Source organism: Colletotrichum fioriniae, assembly GCF_027942845.1.
Source record: "Colletotrichum fioriniae strain IMI 355084 chromosome Unknown scaffold_4, whole genome shotgun sequence".
Lineage (NCBI taxonomy): Eukaryota > Fungi > Ascomycota > Sordariomycetes > Glomerellales > Glomerellaceae > Colletotrichum > Colletotrichum fioriniae.
Window position 1 is genome coordinate 3,129,083 of NW_027076840.1, and position 24,371 is coordinate 3,153,453.

General features: G+C 54.0%; 7 protein-coding genes across 7 annotated transcripts; 2 read left to right on the forward strand and 5 right to left on the reverse strand.

Annotated features, from left to right (window-relative positions):
- Positions 1-922: 922 nt before the first annotated feature.
- N0V96_004670 (60S ribosomal protein eL18) lies at positions 923-1,962 on the reverse strand (the record flags this gene model as incomplete). The annotated part of the gene is made up of 4 exons (XM_053196607.1): positions 923-1,000; positions 1,080-1,444; positions 1,505-1,609; positions 1,959-1,962. The coding sequence occupies 4 exons, from the start codon at positions 1,960-1,962 to the stop codon at positions 923-925; spliced, it is 552 nt and encodes a 183-aa protein (XP_053046008.1).
- Positions 1,963-2,833: 871 nt separating this feature from the next.
- On the reverse strand, positions 2,834-4,206 carry N0V96_004671 (uncharacterized protein; the record flags this gene model as incomplete). The annotated part of the gene is made up of 5 exons (XM_065757185.1): positions 2,834-3,077; positions 3,130-3,266; positions 3,326-3,601; positions 3,704-4,066; positions 4,198-4,206. 5 exons carry the CDS (start codon positions 4,204-4,206, stop codon positions 2,834-2,836), a joined length of 1,029 nt encoding a protein of 342 aa, XP_065614398.1.
- Positions 4,207-7,128: 2,922 nt separating this feature from the next.
- N0V96_004672 (uncharacterized protein) lies at positions 7,129-8,475 on the reverse strand (the record flags this gene model as incomplete). The annotated part of the gene is made up of 6 exons (XM_065757186.1): positions 7,129-7,181; positions 7,243-7,316; positions 7,426-7,646; positions 7,698-7,797; positions 7,859-7,915; positions 8,393-8,475. The coding sequence occupies 6 exons, from the start codon at positions 8,473-8,475 to the stop codon at positions 7,129-7,131; spliced, it is 588 nt and encodes a 195-aa protein (XP_065614399.1).
- Positions 8,476-10,938: 2,463 nt separating this feature from the next.
- On the forward strand, positions 10,939-13,452 carry ARE2_1 (Sterol O-acyltransferase 2 (Sterol-ester synthase 2); the record flags this gene model as incomplete). The annotated part of the gene is made up of 8 exons (XM_065757187.1): positions 10,939-11,292; positions 11,341-11,703; positions 11,754-12,468; positions 12,554-12,672; positions 12,722-12,836; positions 12,895-12,928; positions 13,021-13,204; positions 13,366-13,452. The coding sequence occupies 8 exons, from the start codon at positions 10,939-10,941 to the stop codon at positions 13,450-13,452; spliced, it is 1,971 nt and encodes a 656-aa protein (XP_065614400.1).
- Positions 13,453-13,843: 391 nt separating this feature from the next.
- On the reverse strand, positions 13,844-16,042 carry fim1 (fimbrin; the record flags this gene model as incomplete). Its single annotated transcript, XM_053196603.2, has 4 exons — positions 13,844-14,867; positions 14,918-15,609; positions 15,673-15,883; positions 16,020-16,042. The coding sequence occupies 4 exons, from the start codon at positions 16,040-16,042 to the stop codon at positions 13,844-13,846; spliced, it is 1,950 nt and encodes a 649-aa protein (XP_053046004.1).
- Positions 16,043-18,489: 2,447 nt separating this feature from the next.
- On the forward strand, positions 18,490-19,335 carry N0V96_004675 (uncharacterized protein; the record flags this gene model as incomplete). Its single annotated transcript, XM_053196602.2, has 2 exons — positions 18,490-18,632; positions 18,723-19,335. 2 exons carry the CDS (start codon positions 18,490-18,492, stop codon positions 19,333-19,335), a joined length of 756 nt encoding a protein of 251 aa, XP_053046003.2.
- A 166-nt stretch (positions 19,336-19,501) lies between these two features.
- On the reverse strand, positions 19,502-22,772 carry N0V96_004676 (uncharacterized protein; the record flags this gene model as incomplete). Its single annotated transcript, XM_053196601.2, has 6 exons — positions 19,502-19,628; positions 19,678-20,469; positions 20,521-20,941; positions 20,990-21,222; positions 21,275-22,464; positions 22,527-22,772. 6 exons carry the CDS (start codon positions 22,770-22,772, stop codon positions 19,502-19,504), a joined length of 3,009 nt encoding a protein of 1,002 aa, XP_053046002.2.
- Positions 22,773-24,371: the final 1,599 nt, after the last annotated feature.

The following is a 24,371-nucleotide window of genomic DNA, read 5'->3' on the forward strand; positions in this document are numbered from 1 at the left end:
CTGGCCCCTCCTCACGTCAATAGTGCACCTAAAACCAAGAGTAAATCTACTCGAGTCGTGATATCCGCCCCCAGTGTTGGCAGACTATCAGGGTCAACCAGGCTAATGATAAGCTACAGAACAAACTGTAGGTCACAAATCCTTCCCGCTCTTCCCCATCGTTGCAACCTAAAACATCCTACCTTTGCCAAAATTTGTTTTTCAGAAAGGTCTGGACTTACGGTATACAAACGAGAGACAGGGTGAATACAGCTTACAAACATCCAATATTGGAAGTAGGTGTAGCGGTAAAACGCAGAGAATGGTTGTTCCGAGGGAGAATCATTCTTGCGGTGACTACATGTCATCATGTGGATGGGACTCGCTAGAGTCTAGGACGTGATGCAAGTTAGTGTAAAATCGGAAAGGGTGATTTAAGGACCGACGACGGCAATTTTGTCGTCGTATTAGGCAGCGGGGACAATAGTACTGTCCTGTTTATCGGTGGGAAGTGGGCATGCCTCTGTGTTGCGGCAGATTTCATTTTACCGAGGCTGGTTTACCAACCGTCATGAACGCGTAGGAGTAGTCACGCCTCATCAGACACATCATCACACATGCGAGTTCATAGAAAAGGGCCAAGTCCAAGATGAAAGTGGTAAAAAAACCCAAGCCCAAGATATGCCATTCGACGCCATTAAGAGAAGGTTTCGTAGTCGTCAATTCTTCTTTTTTTGGATACCTAACCACGCCATACCATGCAGAAAAAAGTGTTCCCTGTAAAGCACGACAGGACGACACGAGGGATATCTCAACCCCACGCCACCCCCGTCTTGTGATAGCGTTGTTCTTGCTTCTGGTCCATACCTGCGCGACCAGGCCACGCACGACCGAACCCCAGAGTAAAAAAGATCCCAGCAATGATGGAGAATACCACCAACGCTTAGACCTTGAAACCGCGGGACCTTCTGCGACCACGGGCCTTCTCGAACTTGCGGCCCTTGGACTCGACGTAGGGCTTCTGCGGAGGGTGTCAGTGCTGTTCTCGTAGTAACCCTCGCTAGACCTGGGCGTAGGGGCGGAAAGAAGTGTGATCGTACCTTGTGCTTGTGGGGACCCATGCCAAAGTGCTTGACGGCCTCACGGGAGTTCTTGGGTCCGCGGAGGAGGAGGGTGTTGCCACCGGTGGGGGCACGGAGGGCAAGCTGGTCGAGGGTGATGGCCTCGCCGCCGGCAGCAGTGATGCGAGCGCGGGCGGTGGCGGTGAAGCGCAGGGCAGCGACGGTCAGCTTGGGGACGGTCAGGAGACGGTTGTCGTCAGTGACGGTGCCGACGATGACGACGGTGCGCTTGTCCTCCTTGTCCAGGTTGCCGACAATGCGGGAGATGGAGACGGGAGGGCGGTTGATGCGCGACATGAAGAGACGGCGCAGGATGACCTTGTTGAAGTTGGAGTCGGTGCGACCTGCAGAGGGTTAGTCGATTTTCTTTCGGGTCGCGGGGTCTTGGGTCCAATTCAACGTACGGGTCAAGAAGCGGTACAGCTTCACGAGAAGCTTGAGGTACACATTGTCGCTCTTGGGAGCCTTGCGGTGCGTGCTGCGCACGTGGTGGCGGTCGAGATCGATACCTATAAACGGGGGTGAAGAGCCCAATCGTCAGCCTTTTGGTTCAAGCATGCTCTGAATGCAGGCGAGAAAAGTCCATCATCCGTCGACCACGACGAGATGAGCCCTACTTCGAATCTTTTTCTCCCCGCAGAGCGCAGGAGTAGAGACGAAGGCATCATCATCTTGTGGTGAGGAGAGGATTCCTTTTCCTTTCGCCGCGCCAAATTCGCAGAAGAGGCAACGGCGAATCCAATTCATCTCTCACGATGTCCAAATCTTTCGACGAGGACAACCAGAGAGACACAAAAGGATCGCGCGTCGCACAATTCCACTCGCATGTAAAGGCTTGAATGGGAAATTCCTACGTACCCATTTTGTCGATAGACTCCCGAAGTTGGCGAATTGAGTCAAATGGGCGGCCGTGATGTTGTCGTCGTCGGTGTAAAAGAGAAACTTTCAAAAGATTTCCGCCGGGCCACACTAGAATTACGCTCTCCTCGCCAGGCGGAAAAATCGGGCTGTGTGGGCTTTAGGGCAACTGAAATCAACGTCGAGTGGATCAATAAATTTTCCGGTGGGTCCTTTTCTTCCAGACGGGCGCGGCTGCTGAATGGAACGGTGGACCTGCACTGACCCACTCTGTGGAAAGTCTGCAAGGCCCCCTGCATTCTCGGTCAGCCTCGGTAAGATCTCTCTCTCAGTCAAGGTGACTCTGACCGAGGTAGTGCATATCGATATGGCCAGAAAACTCTTACGAAAAGTAGATGAATCACAAAGAGTCTAGAATAGACCACAGGGTCTCATTCTTAGCTCCTTGCCGATATATTGCAAGGGAATTTACCACTCCATCAGCATGAAAGACACTCTTGCGAGCTCGATCCATGTCTTGTATTTAGCTAATGCTTGGTCTACCCATTTGGTTCTTTGTGCATCGATCCTTCTGGGAAAGCGGTGCCCAGTTTCACGTTTCCATGATACCATGCAGGGAAACTCCATGATATCCTCCTCCGCCTCTTTTGGCGTCTTGTTGTAATACATTATCAAAACACTGGTGATTGAAATGCCAGGTTGGAAAGGTACAACCCGGGGAGAGGCAGTCTCTCTGCCTTGGTGTGACTGTTATACCAGCCACCGTCTAAGAAAGGCACCCCGTTGATACTGAGTATCTTTGGAATCCTTTTACCGAAGGTCCCTTTGACGAGCCCAATCGGATGTAAATAAAATAATGCTAGCTACATCTCATCTCAGAGAGCAGCCTCGCCGTCACCATCAGGCTTGAGGGAGACCAGGAAGTCGCGTGACAGCTCAAAGCTAAGCCAGCTGGATGCCATGCTCGGCGCAACCTTGAGAAGGTTAGGGACGATGCCCTTGTACAGGCCCTTGACGCCCTCCTGAGTAATAATGACCCGGATAGCGTCAGTGATGCCCTTGTACTGGTAGCCCATGCCAGTCATGGTGTTGATCTGGAATCTTCGGCGAAGAACGTCGCTGCGTCTGTTAGCAGGACAAACAATACCTCATGTCAACCAAGCCGACTCACAAGGGATAAGTGCAGGTCTGAGCGACAGCTCCAGAGATGGCACCAGCAAGCAGCTTCCTGACGGCGCTAGGGTTCTTGTCGCCCTCGGGGGTCAGGTACTTGCGTACATACTCGTACACCATAAAGTTGAGGCCGACCTGTTTTGTCGAGTTAGAGTCTAGGACCAATTCAATTTCAACACATCAGGACCACGTACGTAGGGGGCAACACCAGCAACAGTGGGGATGATGCCACGGTATAGGGCAGAGATACCGCCCTCGGTCTTGTACATGGTGCCCATGACAGTCCACATGCCCGGGAGCTTTTCGGCCCTGGGGCCCAGCTCTGCAAAGGAAGCAGTCTGGATAGACAGTCGGGTGCGAACAATGTCAAGGGGATATGTGCAGAAGACGGAAGTGATACCAGCGATACCACCACACGTCAGACGGGCGAGAGGAGAGAGGTCTGCGCCGGGGGTAGATTCAAAGAAGTTCTGTGAGTCGTTCCGTATTAGCTTTGGTTCTTCCCACCGGCTCATGTGAGCCACACTTGGTACCCAGCACAAGCTGGTCAAAGGCGCATGCATGGTACTCACCCGCTTGTAAAAGTTGTAACTGCCGAACTGAACAGCAGAGTACGGCACAATGCGCACACAGTTGGTGCCATTGCCAGCCATGAAGCCTCTCCAGCCTTCTTCCCTCCACATCTTGGCCAGGCCTTGGCCTACAGACAGCTTATAGGCATCGCGTCCTACGCTCTGAACCTGGAACAGGATCTTGAGGCGCTCGAGAGGGGAGACGACGGTTCGAGAGACGGCACCAGCAACACCGCCGGCGCAGAAAGCGGCAACGACGGGCTGGGAAACGGTATCGCGTAACCAGAGGTACTTGACCGGTTCCGGAGCTGGCCCCGGAGCAGCAGCAGCAGCAGCAGGGACCGCCGCGTCATTGAGAGACTGCTAGCGCAGACTGGGTATCAGCAAAAAGTTGACTTGTTGCAGGGAAAACTTGGCAGATGGCCGAGCAGAGTGGTATAGTAGAGTAGGAAGACTGGTGGAAAACGCAGCAGCTGGACGCGGGTAGCACTTACAGGCGACATGACTTCAGACTCTGGTCAAGGAGCAGTGCGGGTGTGTGAGCGTGTTATTGCAAGCGCAAGACTCGTGATAGACGACCACACTGCTGAACCTCCGAAGCCACCTTATTGCTATGACTCTGCTTGCATTTAAGGTTGTTAAGGGGCGGGAGGTGGAAGGATCTCGTGGTACTCAAATGAGGTTTGCGACTTCCTGGAGGAACGAGAAGGAGCGCTGAGGGGGCAAAGTATGCTTGGGTGGGAAAAGAATGACCCAAAAAGTCCAAAGAAAAAAAGATTCAGAGATTCTAGAAGAATGGTAACGACGACGGATGCATAGTCGAGTAAACAGTAGATGTAGAGGAGAGGGATTCGAGCATCAAAGGTGTCTCGTGGCCGCGAGCTGGTGCGGCTGGAAGGTGATCGTGTGTATCGCGGGTTTTTTGGGTTGGTGGTTTTGGACGAGGATATTTCGCATGTGCCGCGGCTAAGCTGACATTGACCAGAGGGTATGGCAGGGGCAAGGCGCTTCGATTCGGCTGACGAGGGCAAACGAGTGGTCGACAAATTGATGATAAGGTACGGAACAGTCGAGGAGTATGTAGAGGGATGCGCGAGCGGGAAACCCTTTGATCGGCACGGGTAGACGTAGAGGTCGAGAATTAACAGAGTCGGCTCGGTCGACGGGGACGGGAGGAATAGCGACGAGACGGACGGTGGGGGGGGCCGGCGTAATTGACAAAAGACGCGCAATGTAAAGGAGAAGAGCTTCGACAAGCTTGGAGCTTTTGCGCCGAAACCTTTGGTCGTTGGTCTTTGGATGCGGTGACAGGTCGTCGAGGGGTGAGGCTGGTAGAAGAGCTGGAGGTCGCGAGGAACGAATTAGCTGGTTGTGAAGGGGCGGACGCAGTGACCAGATCCCAACGACGCAGATCGGATTTCAGCTCGCTCCCAGGCCTAGGCGGAAGATGGAAAGTGACTGCTTGGGAACTCGATGAGGTACTTGGGGTACTTGGGACAATGTACCTGACTCCGAATCTGAGTACCCATCCACCTGGAAAGCTGGAGATGATGGGAGGGGGGCTGTAGGGCAGTTGACAGCACCTCAGTCAGCCCAAGGCAGGTAGTGTTTAGGGGAGCACAAGCGCACCTCAGAGGGTTGACCCTACGGGCCATGGCGCCCGGCCGTGGCTCACTCACCGGCTCTGGGCACGGAAAGTGTCCGTTGGTCACCATATCTGAGGAACCTCGGAATGTGTACCTCTCGCCCGGTACTTCTACCTGTCCCTCTTGAGATGGCTGCTTCTTGTAAACCTGAAGACTGGAAACCAACCACGGCGTACCCTTTATCCGCTGATACCACCCGTCAAAATTAAACCGGAAAATGATGTCAGACACTGTAACAGCTCAATCTCAGTTGGCAACTTTCTCTACTGTCCACTACTCTCCTCTTCCTGAAATCACAATCTTGCTTACTCTGGGTGGATGGAGTGCTCTCCGGCCTTGTTGCTCTCCTCGCTTTGAACTCCACCCCCATGACGACAATCTGGGGGGAAATGGGGTACCCAGCTTCAATTTGCGAAAAGATTACAGGTTCAAAGACTGCGGGCTCGCAAGACACAAGACCACATTGAGAATCTTGGTATTCGGGATTCATGATATCTTTTCTCGCGCTCACCGTGATATGTGTCATACCTAGGTAGAGCCACATCCCATCGGCACAGTTTAGCCAGGAATATGTGTTGCTTGCAATTCACTCAAGTGGCCAAACATTGTTCAACACCGCCAATCCTGCATGGGCAAACTATCCCAAGCAACTCCCGCCAATCCCGAGAGCCAGGTCCGGCAGTGCCTCCATCCTCTCCCCTCATCCATCTCGGCGGCGTCCGGGTCACATCAGCGCGAGTTTGCCGAGAAACCCTCCCTTCGGCACCCCGACCCTCCGGATCCTCCCTATCAACACCGAACTACCTGCCTTAGTCTTCGGAGATCACCCCGCCCTCCTCCAGCTTTCCCCGCATTGCACCACGGAACACTTGCTGTGTTGACGTTTAGCAAGCAAATGACAACTGGCTCGCTATCGCAAAGCACCCCGAGGTACATACTCCCTAGGTACATAAGGTAGGTAATCAAAATAACTAGCAGGGTCCAGGTAGTGGCACCTCAGTTTTCTCGGGTTGTTTTATACTTATATAACTTCAGCCAAATATTTGGTAATTCTTACCTAAAGTCACAGGTTTTGCCTACGGTTCAACGTCCTTCTATGGATGGCTTCAACTAATTGCGCCATACCACAGCTTTTACAAACTTCAAGGCCCCGAACAGGCTGAGATGGCATGCTATCTTTGTGGAAACTGCTCCGATAACGCAGGAATTGCTTCAGCAACCACGAACATACGAACTACATCACTAGGCATTGCTCTACAGGAAGTTCTCTCTGACCCATATATGCAGACGGTTGCTGGACGATCTAGAACAGGTCAGGGTCATAGACGGATTATCACCAAATCAAAAACCAGTCGACTTTGGACCCAAATATGTCAAAGAGCCTCAAATTCAGCCATTAGGCCACACCTGGAGGCTGCTGTAAAAACCTACATGTCAATTTCTAACTACTAGGGGGTAATGCTTTCAAAAGACCGCCTCGCCAATAATTTCGCGCCGTTTCGCGTTCGTTTCCGAAACGTATGTCCCGCCGATATCGAGTCTGGATAGGTATGTCTGGTGACTCGGATGCTGCCAACATCGGACAGCCCGGGGTGTCGTGTGCTGAGCTCGAAGAAGCCGGATCGGTCGCATCGAGACTAAATATCTCCCAGAAGGTGAGGACACTTTACAGATCCAGGATTCAGATGGTGTGAGAGAGAGGAGAACCGGGTGAGAAATCAGAAAAACTTTTGGCACAGCCGCGCACAACCCGACAAGAGAAATTGCCAGGTATACTTATCACTCCGCAGCAACGTCCAGGTCGTCATGGGCAGGGGGAGGGCTGTCCAGTGCTATTGTCGAGTGTTAGCTTACTATGCAGCCCAACGCACACCTTCTCACCGGTTTACGTACCCTTTCTATCGTCACCGTTGGTACCGTTCTCACGGGGTTCCCGGTCTTCGCGGTCTTCCTTGGCGTCTCGATCACTTCTGACCAGTCAGGATCACTAGTTCAAATTCGGCATTTCTGAGGGGCCCTTGGCCCAAGGGGGATTTTTTGGGAGAGTTCTTGAAAGATCTAGGAGAGTCAACACACCGTCGGTCAGGGCTGCGGGAACGGTCGCGGGTGTCGCGTCTGTCGCCACGGTCATAGTCGCGGTCGCGATCCCGGCGGTCGTCCTTTCTGGGAGAGTAGTCGCGGGTGCTGCGACGAGGAGAAGGCGAGCGGCCGCGACGGGGAGAAGAGCGGCGAGGAGCGCGCTCGCGGTCACGACCAGAGTCGAAGCGCCATGAAGCGGAAGGAGGGGTGCGAGCCCACTGTAGCGTATCAGCAAACGTCCCTCAAAACTTCGTCTCGTACCGCCTTACCTCAATCTTCAGGATGTCGTCGCGACCGATGCGCTTGTTGTGCATCTCATGGTAAGCATCGTCAGCATCGCGACGGTCCTCGTACTCGACAAAGGCAAACCTGGTGTGGTGTCAGTCTTCTCTCGGGTCTGTCCGGATAGGCGAAAGGAGACACAACTCACAGTCTGCTGGATGCCGAGCGAGGAGCAGGGATGTCGCATCGGACAAGGTGTCCATAGCTATATTCGAGTCAGAACGTCAGCACGTAGATACATACATGAGGTTGTCCATTTGTTCTTATGTAGACCAAACGTCGGCCGTCGTCGGCGCAGCAAAAGGAAGCTGTATTGTGTTCGGTGTGCCACGGAGCGTTGGCAGGCCACAGCGGCGCGGACAACGGGTGGTGGATTGGGAGGAGGCAGCCCGAGCGAACGAGGACAGGACGCATCGACGGGGGAACGCAGGGCGAGGACGAGGACGAGGACGAGGACGAAAACGTATGACGGGCGAGGAAGGCATCTTTGGTTGATGCGTGAGGTTGGGAGCAGCGAATGCGAGAGCGGGAGGACGGGCGGAGGACGAATACGGAGGCGTGGGCGGGGAGCAGCGAGAGAAGGAGAGACGATCGGAAATCTCGGAAGGCTCTCGCGTGCCGGGAGGAAAACAGGACGGACGGAGGCATCGACGTGGGAGTTTCTGATATTCAGTTGACATACCGTTCGAATTCGTAGGCGAGGTCTCGGGCGCGAGTGCCGTGGCTGAAGCCAGTCACGTACAAGGTGGTGCCACCGCGCGACATGATGTTGGTGATGCTGACTTTTTGGCTGAAAGAGACTGAAAGAAATGTGTGGCAGAGAAGAGAGAAAAGTGTGTGTCTCGCGATGGAGATTGAAACGAAGAACGGGGTTCTGATGGAGCAGAGCCTCGCGATGGGGGAGAAGGTGGAAGAAGATGCGCGTTGGTGGTTTGGTGATGGAAGTGGTCGGAGGAGGAGGAAGAGAGGAAACAAGAGGTCGCTCGGATCGGCCCTGGCGCAACAAAAAGATTTTGGCGTACGGAGTACGGAGTGCCTTACGGAAACGAGCTTGGAGGTACGTACCGGTGGAGCAGGGCCACCTCAAAACGACGTGGAAGGACGTCAGTTGCTCTGTTGGCACCGCGCTCGGAGGCTGGAAAATGGAGGAAAAGCTTACGTAAAGCGGGCCGCATCCAGTGTTTGGTGGGTGTTTTGTACGGAGCAGTCACCGCTGGGGCCTCTTTCCTTCCATTCATTACCTACTGTGTAGGTTGCTCCAGGTACCTTAGTCAGTGACAGTCAATTACAGTGTGGCTCCTTCCAGAAGGCCAGGGGAGGTCGAAACGCGCTGAGCTGGCAGGTGCCTCCCGCCCACTGCGACATTGTTTCAGCAAGCACCCACAGCACTTCAGAAGCTATGGAAGCACGGGAAGGTACCTACCTTGCTTGAGCTAACCAGAAACAGAGAGGTCAGGTACACCCGGCCCCTTCGGGTGCGAGTGATGTCATTGCACACCTGGACAGGAAATCTATTTTGCAAACATTCCACGGTGACCCAACGCGCTCACCGAGAATTGCCGAAGCTCCTGCCTGCACTAAAGGTTTATAGCAGTTCGAGAATTAAACATAACAAATCATCTATAGAGTACATCGATGTTTACCACTCTCCGGACAAAAACACCAGAGAACGCACCGACGGGGGAACTCGGCCTGTGCCCGGATGCGAGTGTGTTTCTGTCTCTCCGCTTCCGGCCACACGATGCGACAGCTTCCCGTTAGAGAACCGCCAAAGAGAAGACGGAGTACATACTACTTTACGCTTCAGATCCTGGGCAACCTGTATATGTCTTCTTCTTCTTGGATGCCACATATCCTCCTACGAGACGGTTTTCTCACCTACTCACTGAATTCTTGCTACTCAAGTATTCCATCTGCACAAAGACGTCAGAGGCCGAATGAGAAGACCATAACTACTTCTCCGGCATCTACCTGGCCAAACAAGACAATCGAGGCAACAACCAGAGACATTCGGGGTAGACCAGTGTCTTACCTTATCATACAATCATCTACCGGTAGTCTCCCCCTTTTCACGTGTTATGCGATACTGTACGGAGTATGGGAATCCCATCCATCAAAACCCCTTGATCGGGCTCGTTATTCGTCAAACGAACAACTCATCAACTGGGGTCGCCTGTGCTCTGGATGGCGAGGACCACCATTTCGTTCCGTCTTTACCCACGCGCTGCATAGCAGTACATCACTCTCTCTATTCTTTTTCCCCTGTTATCTTATTTTTATACTTTACCTGACTTCATCGGAGCCCACATGCACCACCCACATGATGTCGCCTCCTACTGTAGGTTCCCGGCTCCCCGTCCTTGGGCGGGATAAGCGGGATTGGTAGACTATAGCTCTCCAACGGAAACCTCGCAATCTTCGGGCTGGCCTCTTGCTCATCGTACCATTCGCGAGCCGCAAAGCTGTGGTGTCACGTCGGCAATGACTGCAAGGAAACCTACCGGCAACCTCGGCCGACCTCGAGCCTCCTGCCAACGCCTTTGTCTTGCAATCTCAGATCATCTCTAGGTGTCTCTTGCATCCGTGTCAGCCATGGAGTAGTAGCACGGCAGAGGCGTTTACGATCCGCCATGACTGACATCTGAGTCCGGCAGACCCGTAGAATCCATCGCTTGGCGGGGAGCTGGTATTATATCATTGCTCGCCAATTCGTCTCAGTTCTCTACTCGTCTTTATGTTTCATCCCTTCTCATCGTATTACCATCTGTATTGCTCACTCGGCACCCATTTCCCATCAAACCGCTTTTGGGGAAACAGTTCGTAGTCTCGTACTCGCGCCGAGTCATTATCAAAACTGCTCTGTACCCGTATCGTCCACGGCTCGTACTCGCATCCCAGTCGCGCGAGTCGACTGGCTTCCAGGTTCTTGGGTCCTCGGCTGTGTCGTTACATCGGCCTCGGACCGTGACGCTGTCAATTCATACACACAATCATCTCTCATATTTTCATCTTGACGATTTCCAGCGAAGGATTGACGGTTGTTGCTAATTTTTGCCAAACTATTTGAGTTTGAGCTTCTGCTTAATACTCTCCAGACGACATCGCCTTGAAGCGCATCACCGCACCGCGCTTATTTCGTCTCAAGTGAGCCGGATTCTTTGCGTGATCTGGCAGTAGTATACTCTGGGATACCGACCGTGCAAAGACACACATCAAAGAACGGCCAAAATGACAACCTCATTGGCCGCGTCTCCGGAGCCCCGTTCACTCCGGGATGCATTACGGGCTACGGGCCGGGCAACATCGGCGACGCCTTCGGAGAGCCCAAGCGAAGAGGACTACGATGACCCGAAACTATCAGCAAGGCCGCGCAAAGGACAAGCACCGGTCCGTCCCGGCGCATCACCTCTCAAGAACTCTTCAAACCGTGAGAGGAAGCTCTCACTAGACGGCTCGACACTGTCAGAAACCTCGAGCATCGACGATGAGCCTCTCCGCGATGGATCCGGTCGTCTCAAGACATATGTGTTGTCTCCGGATGACCGCGAGTTGCGGGATGTTCTTAAACGGGGTCTGGAAAGGGTAGGTCGCCCACACACATCCTGGAATGACCAACTAACATAATGACAGGAAAAAGACCCAAAGAGACCACGCCGGGCCGGCAAGTTCAGCGATCTCGTCTTCACACGGCAATTCTCCACGTTTGACCGGCAGAACGCAAATACAGCCAACAGTCCCTTTCACGGCTTCTATACGCTCTTTTGGCTGGCCGTCGCGCTGTTCGTCACCAGGATCGCCGCTACAAACTGGCGGGCAACAGGGAACCCCTTGGGCACAAACGAGATCATGAAAACCATGTTTCGCCGGGACGTCGTCGTGCTCCTCGCCTCCGACGGCGTCCTGTGCGCCATCACAGGTGTCAGCTGGGTACTGCAGCGGCTCGTCTTTGCCGGCTACATTGACTGGGACAGTTCAGGCTGGATTATCCAGAATGTAAGTGGCCATCATACCTCAAAGTAGACAAAATTCTCACTGTCCGCCAGATTTGGCAGTCGGCCTTCATCGGCGGCGTCATAGGCCTGACGCTGATCCGCGACTGGCCCTGGACGCACACCGTCTTCTTCGTCCTGCACGGCATCGTCATGCTCATGAAGCAGCACTCGTACGCCTTTTACAACGGCTACCTCTCGTCCGCCTACAAGAAGCGCAAGTACCTCCTCTCCAAGCTCAAGAAGCTGGAGCACGTTGCGCCCACCGAGTTCCCCTCCTCCACCACCCCCTCGGCCTCCACCGTCTCCGTCTCCCACCTCGCCAACCCGCCCTCCGCGGCCGAGATGCACGGGCGAAGGCAGTCCATCGCCCAGGCGCAGGCGCAGGCTCAGGCGCAGTCTCAATCACACGTAAAGGACGGCAGCGGCGACGAGCAGCACCAGCTGACAGACCTGGATCGCATCGCCCGCGCCATCGAGTCCGGCCAGCCCCTCGACGCAGACCAGGTCCGGGTCTTTGAGCGCATCATCCGGTGGGAGATTGACGGCATCACGGACGAGCTACGGGGCAAGGCGACGAGCGTCGTCCGGGCGTACCCCAATAACCTCTCGCTCGCGAACCACTACGAATACATTGTTCTCCCGACGGTCGTGTACGAGCTCGAGTATCCTCGCTCCGAGTCGATTGACTGGTACTATGTCGCCGAGAAGACGGCGGCCACGTTTGGCATCATTCTCGTCATGATTATGGTGTCGCAGGCTTTCATCTGTGGGTTGCCTTGTGTTTGTTGATGAGGATTCCAGCTTCCTCTCATCATGCTGTCGATTCTGTTACTAACACGCTCGCTCGCCAGACCCCGTCGTGATGCAAACCATCGCAATGAAGGAGGCCGGCATGCCCCTGGCCGAGCGCTTCCGCTACTTCCCCTGGATGCTCAGCGATCTCGTCTTCCCCTTCATGATGGAGTACATGGTGAGTTAAGACCATGCCCCCCCCAAAACGTCCCTCAAAGACGAGACAGCTAATGAGAGACCGCAAGATGGCATGGTACCTCATCTGGGAAACCGTCCTCAACACCCTCGCAGAACTCACCTACTTTGCCGACAGAAGCTTCTACGACGCGTGGTGGAACAGCGGTACGTCTACCCCCCCCCCCCTGGATGCCAAAACTTCTCAACTCACTAACGTGACAAGTCTCATGGGACCAATTCGCCCGCGACTGGAACCGGTAAGCCCCTCGCCATCTACTCCGTCCCAAAAAACCTCTATCAAGGTGGCATACAGCATCCTTTGTAAACCAATACTAACACACCCATACAGTCCCGTTCATAACTTCCTCCTCCGACACGTCTACCACAGCTCAATCTCCTCCATGAAAGTAAACCGCCACACGGCCACCCTCATCACCTTCTTCCTCTCCGCCTGCGTCCACGAGCTCGTCATGTGGTGCCTGTTCAAGAAGCTGAGGGGGTATCTCTTGTTCTTGCAAATGTGTCAGCTGCCGGTACGTAGTCGCAGAGCCCCCCACTGAAACTCGTTCCTTTTCACAGACGTTCAATTTTTCGTGTTTTTATCTCCCTTATTGCCTGATCATCTGACATCACACTTTTGAACGACATCTGAAAGGGCAATGGTGACTGACTACATATAGCTTGTCCAACTAAGCCGGACGAGGTGGATGAAGGATCGCAAGGTGCTGGGAAACGTCATCTTCTGGTTTGGCATCTTTACGGGGCCGAGTCTGCTTTGTAGTCTGTACCTTATACTGTGATAGTAGCACGTAAGAATAGTTGCCGCAAGGCTGGGGATCTGTACGAATGCAAACTATAGCCTTGGAATTCACTTGGAATGCGTATTAAGTGATCGCATACATACTTTTAGACAGCTGCTCGCCAAGGACGTCAAGTCTCGTAAGCAGATCAAACAAGTATATGCACAGGATATAGACTACGCAAATTCACGTTTGACCCAATTCTACAAAAGTCTGTGGTATTCGTAATGGATTCATTCAACTAATAACAAACAATCAAAGCCTCGCCGCAGTTTTGGCCTTTTTCTATCCTCATAGACAAGAAACATCAAGCGTTGGAGAAAGAGAGAGGGGAAAAAAAATAACAAGCTTCATTCGTCAAGACGCATCATTTCACAGCCCCTGTTTCTCTGCCGTGGCCATGAGAGAACCGATAAAGGTGGTCACTAGGCGACTGCGAATCTGGCAAATATCCTCGGGCACCAGCCAAATGGTGGCGCCCATCTTTCTCGCAATGGAAATGCTGAGCTTGGCGTTGAGGTAGGCGTCGTCGTCCGTGTGGCCGGGTGTGACGAGGTCGTAGTCGACGTAGCTGCTCTTCATACCGCTGAGCACGTCCAGCAGAAACACACCGGTGCCGATGGAGGGGTCCTTGAAGGATCGGATGGCAGATGACTTGCCGCCCTTGCGAGACATGTCATTGGCCCATTTGACCATCTCCGAGTCCGTGATCTCCTTCTTGCCAAGACGCTGCGCCAGTGTTGACAGAGTGACGGTGATGTCTCTGCGCATCAACTGCCACACCAAGCCAAGAGTCAAGGTCCGTTGACCGTCGGTGATGTCTGCACCCTGGACACCCACAAGCGAGAAGCGGTTCTGCTTGCCGAGTTCGATCGCGTAGTTTGTGTTCTCGACCGCCTTGAACCGCAGCATCTCTCCGCCGTGCGCCGGTGGCTTATTCACATGACGCCAGTTGACGGATCCCTTGATAACTTTGTCGTACGCCTGCAGAAGCACCGTGCCGTCGCGCAAATCGTCAAAGAAGGATTGCACAGCAGGCTGCACATCCAGACTGTTGAGCCACAAAGTAAACACGCGGGCTTCTCTCTCTCCTTCGGCATCAAAGTCTTCAACCTCGAGCTTCTCCTCCTCGGTGATGGGGTCGAGCGCGGGGTGGGTGTTGAACAGGTTGGCAACAAAAGCCAGGTTCAGCTTGGGGTTACCGGCGACCAGAGATGACGGGGTGAGGAACTTGCGGCATCCCATGTTGTCGGCGGTTTGCAGAATCTCCTCGGCGCGCTGGTGAAGGTCTCGTGTTTGGAGGGGGGCTCTCGTCGCGCCATATTCGGAGCCGATCTGTGCCAGGAGTACAGTGTAGTTCTCGCCGTCCTTGATATCACTAGAAAAGTTGTTCACCCTGCGCAAGTTAGCATGGTTCTAGAGCTAGTTTCGTGTGGATTTAATTACCGTCTGTTCCAGCCGGCGGCCTTGAGGTGGTAGTTGAACCATCTGAGAAGGATCTGTTCGGGAGGAAGTCTCAGGAATTGCTCAAGGGTCTCGTCGTCCTCCAACAAGCGGTAGAGCTCGGGGTGCAGCTTAATATCAATCTTGCTCAAAAGACCACGGCGAATAATTTGCCAAATCAGACCGAGAATCAAGTGCTCTCTGCCCTCAATGATGTCACCACTACCAATGTTGACAACAGACAGACCGATACCCTTGGACGACTCGATGACGATGTTGTTGTTCTCCGTCATCTGGAAAGCGTTGAGCTGCTTCTTGTTCTTGGGTCTGTTCAGAACACGCTCGTCAATGGTATCGGCGACACTGTCGTTGATGAGCTTGGCCAGGACCAAACCATCCTTGCACTCGTCAAACATTTCAAAGGTGTCAGTAGGGAAGGGAAGGCGGCTTCCAATGTCTGCGTCACCAGCCAAGACGGCGTTGATATGACGCGTGAACTCGGTGCGCTCATCTTCGTTGATGGTGTGGGTGACGTTGGCGTTGGAGCCCTGGACGTGAATCTTGCCGATGCTCGACTTTGAAGAGTGACCCATGCCTCCGGTTGCTTGCGCGACGATGGATGCGCCGGTAGCACCACCGGGACCGGTCGACATGCGTTTCTGAGCTGGAGAGGATTCGCGGAGCTTCGCAATGAGCTGTGGGCGCGTTGTTAGCATGACTTGGGGGTCGGTGGACGGCAGGATTTCATTGAAACATACGGCAACATAATCCTCGAGCTCGACTCTGCGGGAGGAGTCAAGGTCGACTTCCTTCAGAGCCTGTCGTACGACATCGTAGGGTTGGCGCTCGCTCTGCTGGGTGGCCTTGATGGCAGTGGCCTCGTCAACGTAGCCCTTCTCGTCAATGTCGAGCTTGCGGAATGCGTCGCTGAGACCAAAGATTTCGTTTTGCGGGAATTGAGGATACTTCCTGTGGGTGAATGCTTGGTTAGTGACGGCAAAGGAGGCATGGAGGCAAGAACAGAGCAGAGCCCCTGAGCAATGCTGGCGGAAGTGAATCAATCGCAGCGGTGCGGGGCAGGAAATGCGATTGACTGTGTGCGTACCTCTGAAGCTTGAGAACGTTCATGGTTGTGGTCGTCTCTGGGCGTGTCGCGGGAAAAGAGACGACGGTATGGGAAGACGGCAGGTTGAGGGAAGCGAAGCCGCTGGGGAAGATGGTGGACGGTGGAGAGAAGAGGATGACGGGAGTCTCTCTGGGTAATGCGCTCGGCGCGGAGGAGCAGGTTGGAAGCACTTGACTTGATCAGGGACCAAGCGGGAGTGGCAGATGCGCAGGAAGCTCCGGAACGCACGGACGTTGACGGAGGTTGGTACTTTGTATCCGTAGACGCAGTACCTCCGGGTCCTACTGTTTGGATGCCTTGGTGTACGGGGGATTCGAAGTGTTGGATGTGCCTTGAAGCAGTCGTGGTGTTTTTTGCAGTTGTTGAGATTGTGTGTCGGGAGAAGAGTGTTTGTAACAAACAAGTTGAATAAACCAAAGGGAGGAAGAGGGTGATGATGATGATGGTTAACCGGGGGGCTAAGCAAGGTCGTACTTGTTGGTACCCAGGTCAAGCAAGAATCAAGCAGGTTAAAGGCCCAGAAGAGGGTTATTCAGGCAAGCAGGCACAAAGCAAGCAGGCACAAGGTAAGCAGGTGCTATAAGTGTGGTATCCGTACGACTAAGGTACTGTGCAAGGTAAAGTAGGTAAGGTATGCTCGCAATGGGGGCTGGCTGTGCAAAATGCTGTGCTGCGCTATGCCGTGACGAGGTACGAAATGCGCGTGTTAAGGCGGAAGGGTGACTTTTCTGAGTGTGAGGTACTTCGAGGAGGGGGAAGAGGGGGGCAATGGGGGGCCGGATGGAATGTGCGAGACTTACGTAGGTAGGTACCTTTTTTTCTCCTGGGCAGTTTGATGGCGGGGGCGGGGAGGGGCCATTGATGTAATTGTACAGCCATCGTCCCCGATTACCTAAGACACCTTAGGCACTTTACACAGTAAGTACCTATGCTCACCTGCTCTCGACTTTGGCTGCCTTACATTGCGATGTGACATTTGACTTTGCATCTACACTACCTTGCGGAGTACACTAGATACCCAACGCAACGCTGGTGAAGCGAAGCAATGTTCAGCACGTGGTCTAGGAGAGCCTGGACTATTGCGTTGCCGTACCCGTGGACATTGCCAAACCTCAGCTTCTAGAGTGAGGCAAGCCGCTCAAGCAAATTGATGGACCCATAGGTACCCAATAGCCCAAACTGGGGCGAGAGGTACATCCCAATTCCTCAGTGCTCACATCTGAGGCAAGCTCAGGTAGGTACCTCGACCTGCCGCCCGAATCAATGCGAGAAACACGGTACCTACCTTGCCGTAGGTAGGTAACCGCGGGAAGCCTGTTTGAATTCGGACAAATCGGGTGCTTGCGAGACCTAGTGTACTTTACTCTTCGGCGTACCCAAGCAGACGCCCGAGGTACCCGACGACCAACGACCACCAGCCACAACGGCTTGCGTAAGGCAAGCTCGCTCTCGTTTCGCCTACGACTACTTGTGTGTAAGCCAGCGTACGACAATCTCAGGCTGCCGTTTACCATATTTGCCTCACTTCCCGATTCAGAGTAATCTAACCCAAGGCGCAAAGGGAAGGTGAAGTCTAGCCAAGACATCGAGTCATCACCAGGAGAAAAAGTCGACGATGTGCACGCGTGGCTCGCCAGGCACCACAACACATGTTCTGCACGTCCACGACGCTCTCCAACACGGGGGAGGACGGACGCGGAAACGAGACCTCCAGACCTGGCCGTCCGCTAGAGTCTTCCGGGCCGTCGGGACCCATCAGCTTTTTTCCTTTTTGACGTGGTTCGCCTCACGATGCTTTCCCCTGCATGATGCTTATGTAAAGCAGCCTGGAAGGCACTTTGAGGCATAAAGAGCTATTGCCAGTAATACCCAAGATCTCGAAATAACCTCGCCCTGCGCAAGACCCGATGATCAAGCTCCATCTCCGTTCATGCTGCTGCCCACTTGCACTGTTTAAAACAATTAGACGCCCCCTTACGGAGTACTCTAGCCCATGAATGCCTAAGCGCCCAAAGTGTTCTCCAGACTTGCCCAGCCTTGAAATAGATTGTCAACCGTCAATCTGCCCGTAGGCCGCTCTAGGCAATCTTCTGGAACGACTAGGTTCAGGGAAGTTTGACCAAGAATATGCATCATGATCCCAGCACATTACTGGCAAAGCACTGGTTAATCAAGATGCACTGTGTTGATCGTAACAAACTCCTGGTCAAGTACAGTGCCTATCTTACCGGAGCACAGTCCCCGCACCGATCTCCCCCCACCTCGAATTTTCTGATCCTCTGTGACGATACCCTCATCGCGACCTCAACTGCTGACAGTAATCTCACCTCAATTCTGTTATCATCTAGTTCCGCACTCTAGAAAGCAATCGTCTGTGTCTCAAACTTCATAGAACCACCGAATCGCACCATCATCTCTCTGCTTCTCGCCCCCGCCATCCGCATTCACCATGGCAGCCGTATGCAAAGCCTGCGAGGATCCCCTCATCATCACAATCGACCCAGACAGCGAAGACGAAGACAACCAAACCGGCGACGAGCCCCAAAACGTTCCCGATGATCTCGAGCTCCCCTGCGGCTGCCACTTTCACTGGTACCTTTTCCCCATCTCTCGCTCACACATCACACCTCTCACCTGATTCATCCCCCTCATCCCATTTGCACACCAACTAACAAAACCAAGGCAATGCCTCCTAGACCAATCCGAACAAACAGCCCTCTCCCTCTCTTGCCCATCCTGCACAACCTACCTTCCAACCCAAACCCCCTCCGGTGAACCCGCAATCCTAACCCGCTACGTAAACGAAGGCGGCCTCCAAGACAGCCTCGACATCCTCCCCACCATCACCGAAGAAGCCTACCTCGCCTCCAACCCGGAAGCCCGCCCGGCCCGCGCATACCACCTCATGTGCTCCGAAGGCGACCTCGAGGGCATCGTCGCCCTCCTCCAGGACGCAAACGAGGAACTCGCCGGCGACGTCGCGGCGCTGGGCCAGCTGATCCGCTACCAGGACCCGCTCGCCGGAGGGAAGAGCGCGCTGCACGTCGCGGTGGAAAAGGCGCAGGAGGAGGTGGTGTGGTTGCTTCTGTGGATCGCGTCGCGGTTGCCGACGGACGTGTTTCCCGCTGAGGCGCGTCAGGCGGCGGAAGGGTTGCAGATTGTACGCTTGACCAACGATGTTGGCGAGGATATTCGCGCGCTCAAGGCCGAGGACGGGACGACGGCCGAGGATGTGGCCAAGGGGTTGTCTTCTCGTTGGAGTGCCTTGGTTGATGCCGGTATTCTGCGTGCCTAAGTTATGTTGAGAGATGAGAAGTAAAAAGATACCCAGCTCTGTTGCGGAAAAATTATACAATGCAACGAGACACTCATACGTGACGATATATCTTGCTCCTTACGTGAAATATCATTGTATTGACCAGGTCGCCCATCCCAACCATCTAGTCTAAGTTATGGCACGTCTACTTTCGTTCTGCTCGGCTTCTATTAGAGAGAAGTTGTGATAGGATAAAGTGGCTGACGTCCTCGTCAGACCAGTAACTCATGTGCGACGCAATCGTGTTCATGGGGTTGAAGTCGAGAACGCTCCTGCTGCCCGTTAGTACATGCACAAGTAGAAAATAACGGTGCAACTTACTCTTGAATGCTGTAATCGACACGCCCGTTGCGGTTCAGGGCCCGGACCTTCATCTCCTCCCGACGCAGCTTCTGCGCCTTACGCTCTGCCTCGAGCCAGTCCGCGGCGCCGCCGTCGTCGTCCGTCTTGGCCAGTGCTACCCGCTTCTCCTGGAACTTGGAATACAAGGTCTCGAGCTCGTCGTCAATCAGCGTCATCTCATTCCCGCTGATGCTGGTGCGGCCAATCATCGACTTGGAGTCCGCCAGCTGCTTCTTTCGCTCGTTCGTCTTTTCCCCAAGCTTCGACGCATCCGAAATCACACCGCTGTCTGCAATGTTCGTGCCTGCTCCTGACACCTGCTGTGGCGAGTTGGCCGAGTTCATCTTGGCCACATCCTCGTTGCTGAGACCGAGGCTGCGATTCAAAATGTTGCTTGCTATGCCTGCACTCAAGCTGGACCACAGCCCGCTGACACTCTGACCAACCTTCATACCAATACCCGACAGGCCTTGTTGCGCCACGTTGCCAAAAATGCCCTTCTTGGTGTACGGCAAGACTTGGGGCTTTAAAGTGGACATTGCAGGCGAAATCAGGGGCTCGAGACGGTAGCTAATTGGATCTGACGGATGAAAGACGTTGAAAAGCTGCGAAACCTTTGGAGACGAAACTGAATAGGGGAGACCGGTGATTGCGGAAACACGGTGCGTAGGAGACGCCGGATTCGCGGCGAGGAATGGGTCGTCCATCAAATCTGGGTTCAAGGGGCTTTCTGATGGCCGAGAGTTGGGCAAATGGCGAGCCGCGATTGTCCTAGTTGTGTTAGTCAACTCAAGCTCAATAAGGAGAAATTCAGCAACATACCGTCCCTTGAGCATTTGGAACAACCCCACCGGGGACCCAAGGCAGTAGAAATCTTCCACGTCAAACTCGAATCGCAGCTCGTTGGCTTCTCGATCCCGATGGGCCTCCATCTTTTCTTGTGCCGGCCAGAACCGGAGGGGATTCCGAGGGGTTTCCAACGTCTTTTGCTTCTCCTTCTGCCGGCACAAGATATCAAACATGATGGCCGAGCCGAGAGAGTGGCCAACAACATGGACCTTGCCCTTGAACTCTGGGTTCCGTTCCATGAACAACTTGAAGATGCGGTTCGACTCCTTTAGCACAATCTCTGAGATCTGTTCTCGGTACGCACTCTGGTACAAGAGAACATCCAGCGCAAGGTCGGAAATCAAAGACCTGGCAAACGCCACGCCTTCGATAGTGATGTCCTCTAGGGAGGGGTCTTTCGAATGATTAGTCGTGTCCCCTAAACTTCGGGCCAGTCACTTACATTCGTCCTCATCTTGGGCACCGTCACCAATATCTTGTTCCTTTTTCTTTTCCCGCCTCTTGGGGAAATCGAGCAGGTGTCTCCAGCACACAGGTAAAACCTGCACACGGCAGTTTCGAGGGCCATCTTCCAGCTCCGAGTTGAGTGCTCTCAAGTCAGCAGAGCTGGAGTACACTGACTTGATGTTCTTGCGCAAAATGTTGACATCGTGAACGAAATTGACACTCTCCATGCTGTGAAAGGTTAGTATCTAACGTAGGCAACTCTCACCGTCTTGAGACTTACCGTATGCCGAGGAGCTGACCGATTCCGTGAGTGACTAATACCAAATGTTCGATTTCTCGCCCTTGGGTTTCGCCAAGCTGGCCGTTGTAGTCGTTTTCGATTTCCTTCTCCTCTCTTTTCCGAATCTCCTCTTCCTGTTCCTCCTGATTACGCTCAGCCCCCTCCATCAGCGAAGAGATCTGCCGTTGGAGGGAATTTTCCCTGTCATCTTCCTCCTCCAGCAGGGAAATCTCGTCGGTTGACTGCGACGGCCTGGAAGATGGTGGTGCAGACCTCCTCTTGAGCAGTTTCTGCTGCTTCTCATCCAGCTGTGGGGTTGCTGTAGGGTCGGTTGGCGTCGCCGGCTGTTTTTGTTGTTTCTTGTTCTTTGCCACGTCAGAGTAGCCCCTGACCAGCTTGACACCACTCATGTAACCACCACCCGAGAATCTCTCGTACATGGTTGACGTCACCCATGAGAGCATGCTGTCTGAGGTGAGCCACGCGGTGCCTGCATCCTGATATGTTGCGATATTGTTCATCCAGGCGCCAAACAAGCGGTGCGAAGAGGGTTGATGTTGGTTCTGCGGCCCCGGCGACTTTAGACTCCCATCGGCTGTAGGAGTTGTAGCTGCTGCGGCCTTGAGATTCTCGACGGACGCTTTGGGCGTCACATCCTTGGCTTTGGGGTCCTTGTTCTTCGGGTCGTTGCGAACGCGCGGCTTGGGATATGTCCATGGCTTGACCTTGAGATACCCCTCCTCCAGTTGTGAAGCTAGGTTTTCCTCACATGGCCGCAGAGACGAACCCTCGTCATAGAACCAGGTACCGCGACGCACTTCATACACTGGACCCAGCCAGTAGACCGGGCCCAGCTCCCGGTTTTCGATATCGACATCGAAGAGGTAGTCCTCGTTCACGGGGACGCGCGTTTTGGGGGTCTGAGTACCCTCGGGGCTGGTCTCTAAGCTGCTGTGCGCGCCCTCATCGTCGGTATTCTGGCGACCGCGCTTGGAGCCGGACGAAACGTTGCGCAGCGATCGTTCTTCTCTTCGCTTCTCTGAGTCCTCCAATAAACGTTGATACGCCGTCTCGATTGCGCGAGAATCTAGCTTGGAAAAAGGCAGAAACTTCTTTGGCTGGATTGGGGGCTTAGCATCTTCGGCAGGCTTCGCTTTGTCTCGGAGGAATTGGGGTTTGCGCTTTGGGACCTGGGCAGCATCGAGTTAGTCTGAAAATGGGCAGTTTTCGTGCCGACGATGGGCAGTCTCACATCAGTTGCGTGGTACCAAAGGACGTTCAGTGGAGGACAATCGGAGGGATAGGTCTTAGTGCTCTGGCCGTATAAGTGGGTAATGCTGTGATCGCCAGGGCGGGAGGTCGGAACGGGCACGGGCTGTGGAGGAGGATCCTTGGGCGTTGGTGTTGAACTCCGGCTGCCGGCCCAAGGGTTGATCGAGTCGACAGCGGACGAGAGGTAGGACTTTTCTGGTTTGCGGTCAGCGCCGCCGGGAGCCATGATCTGCGAGCGGGCCGAGTGCCATTCGGCGGAGGTGTGACGGGATGCCCAGGAGCGGCGAGAGGTTGCGGTGATGTAGCTGTTGATGTAGGTGCCGGAGAGGTTCGGCGGTCTGCAGTGTCGTCCCCAAGCCTGTCTAGAGTGAAGAATCGCGGGCGCCAACGTGACAGAGGCAGCAGCAGACGGGCACTTATCAGTGCGAGTGCGTCACCGGAGTCCTCTGGGGGGGAGGACGTGACCGACTGTCGGGGAGAGCAGTGACCGGTTTGGAGGGCAGTTTCGGGGGGAGCTTGGAGCTGGTTGGGCGGGAACCAGGAATGCTGGTTTCAGACTGGAGCAGTGGTGCAGGGTTAAGGCGGCGACAGTGAGGTGAGAGAGATCGAATGAAAGTCAAGAGAGAGCAAGGTTGGGGGGTTGATGGATTCTTGTATGTATTTAGGTAAAGCTGGGCGAAGGAGGAAGAAGAGCTCAGGAAGAATGAGTATCCAACAATGGAAGTCGTGGGGGTTTGACTGCTTGGCACTATCAAAGGGGACAACGTGTACTTGCACCTTTGGCGGTATTTGCTCTTATGGTAAGTACCTTTTCTAAGGTAGGTAGGTATCTGTGAGGTAAGGTGTCCAGTCGGTAATGGAGGCTTACATGAGAGTGGACAGTTCTGGATCAAAAGGGAAATACGCGGTAAAGGAACACGAGGCCGCCTATCCATCTGCAGGTGTTTCCCCAGGCACAGGATCCGTAGTGAACATAGTATTCGTCGTATCTTTTGTATGGACTAATACCTGACGGAGTACTATGAAGGTCCCATGTGGATGAATGAAGGGCGCAGATGGCCCCAGTCAGCTGCACTTGGACATGGGGAGCTCCAGCTTTCAGGGACCTCATGACGCAGTTTGCAGTCCCGTGTAAATGGAACAACGGTGGAATGCAAGCCGAGGGGCCGCCTTCCGAAGTACCTTACAGTGACGCTGCACTAACGGTCGGGTACAGAGGTCTAGAGGTGCTCTCGATGCTTACCTCATCTCCTGTCAGAAGCGAGCCAGCTGCACCTCCCTCACTCACTGCACACTTGAAGACTCACCAACCACTGCGCCGCTTATCCGTACACACTTCCATAAGGTACTAAGGTGCTTGTACTCGTACCGAAAGACTCACACCGATAGCTGCGGTGCCTCCAGGTACTTGAGTTTCTGATTCTGATCCTGATCCTGATGCTTCAATTCGGTCACATTTTGGAACAGCCAGCAATCCATTGGCAATTTCAAATGCTCGTCAATTCGTGGTAAGGATATAAATCTCAGACTCGTCTAGGTAAATCACAGGGCATGTAATACCGTATACTGCGTAGAGTCTGCCTTACCTAAGGCAGTTTTCTATGAGACCTGGGGACGAAGAATTGAGGATCTCCACTGTACCTTAGGTCAACTGGCAGTCTGGCACTGAACAACAGATACGTACCCGTGAGTCGTCGCGCATAGCACTGAGCGGGGCGAGCTGTGTTTTTCGATGGTGGGGTACGACCTGCAGGCCGTCCCTCATTCCCACGCTAAGCCGCGCCTTATCCAGTTGTCCCGCCGTGCCTCCATCTTCACAAAATTT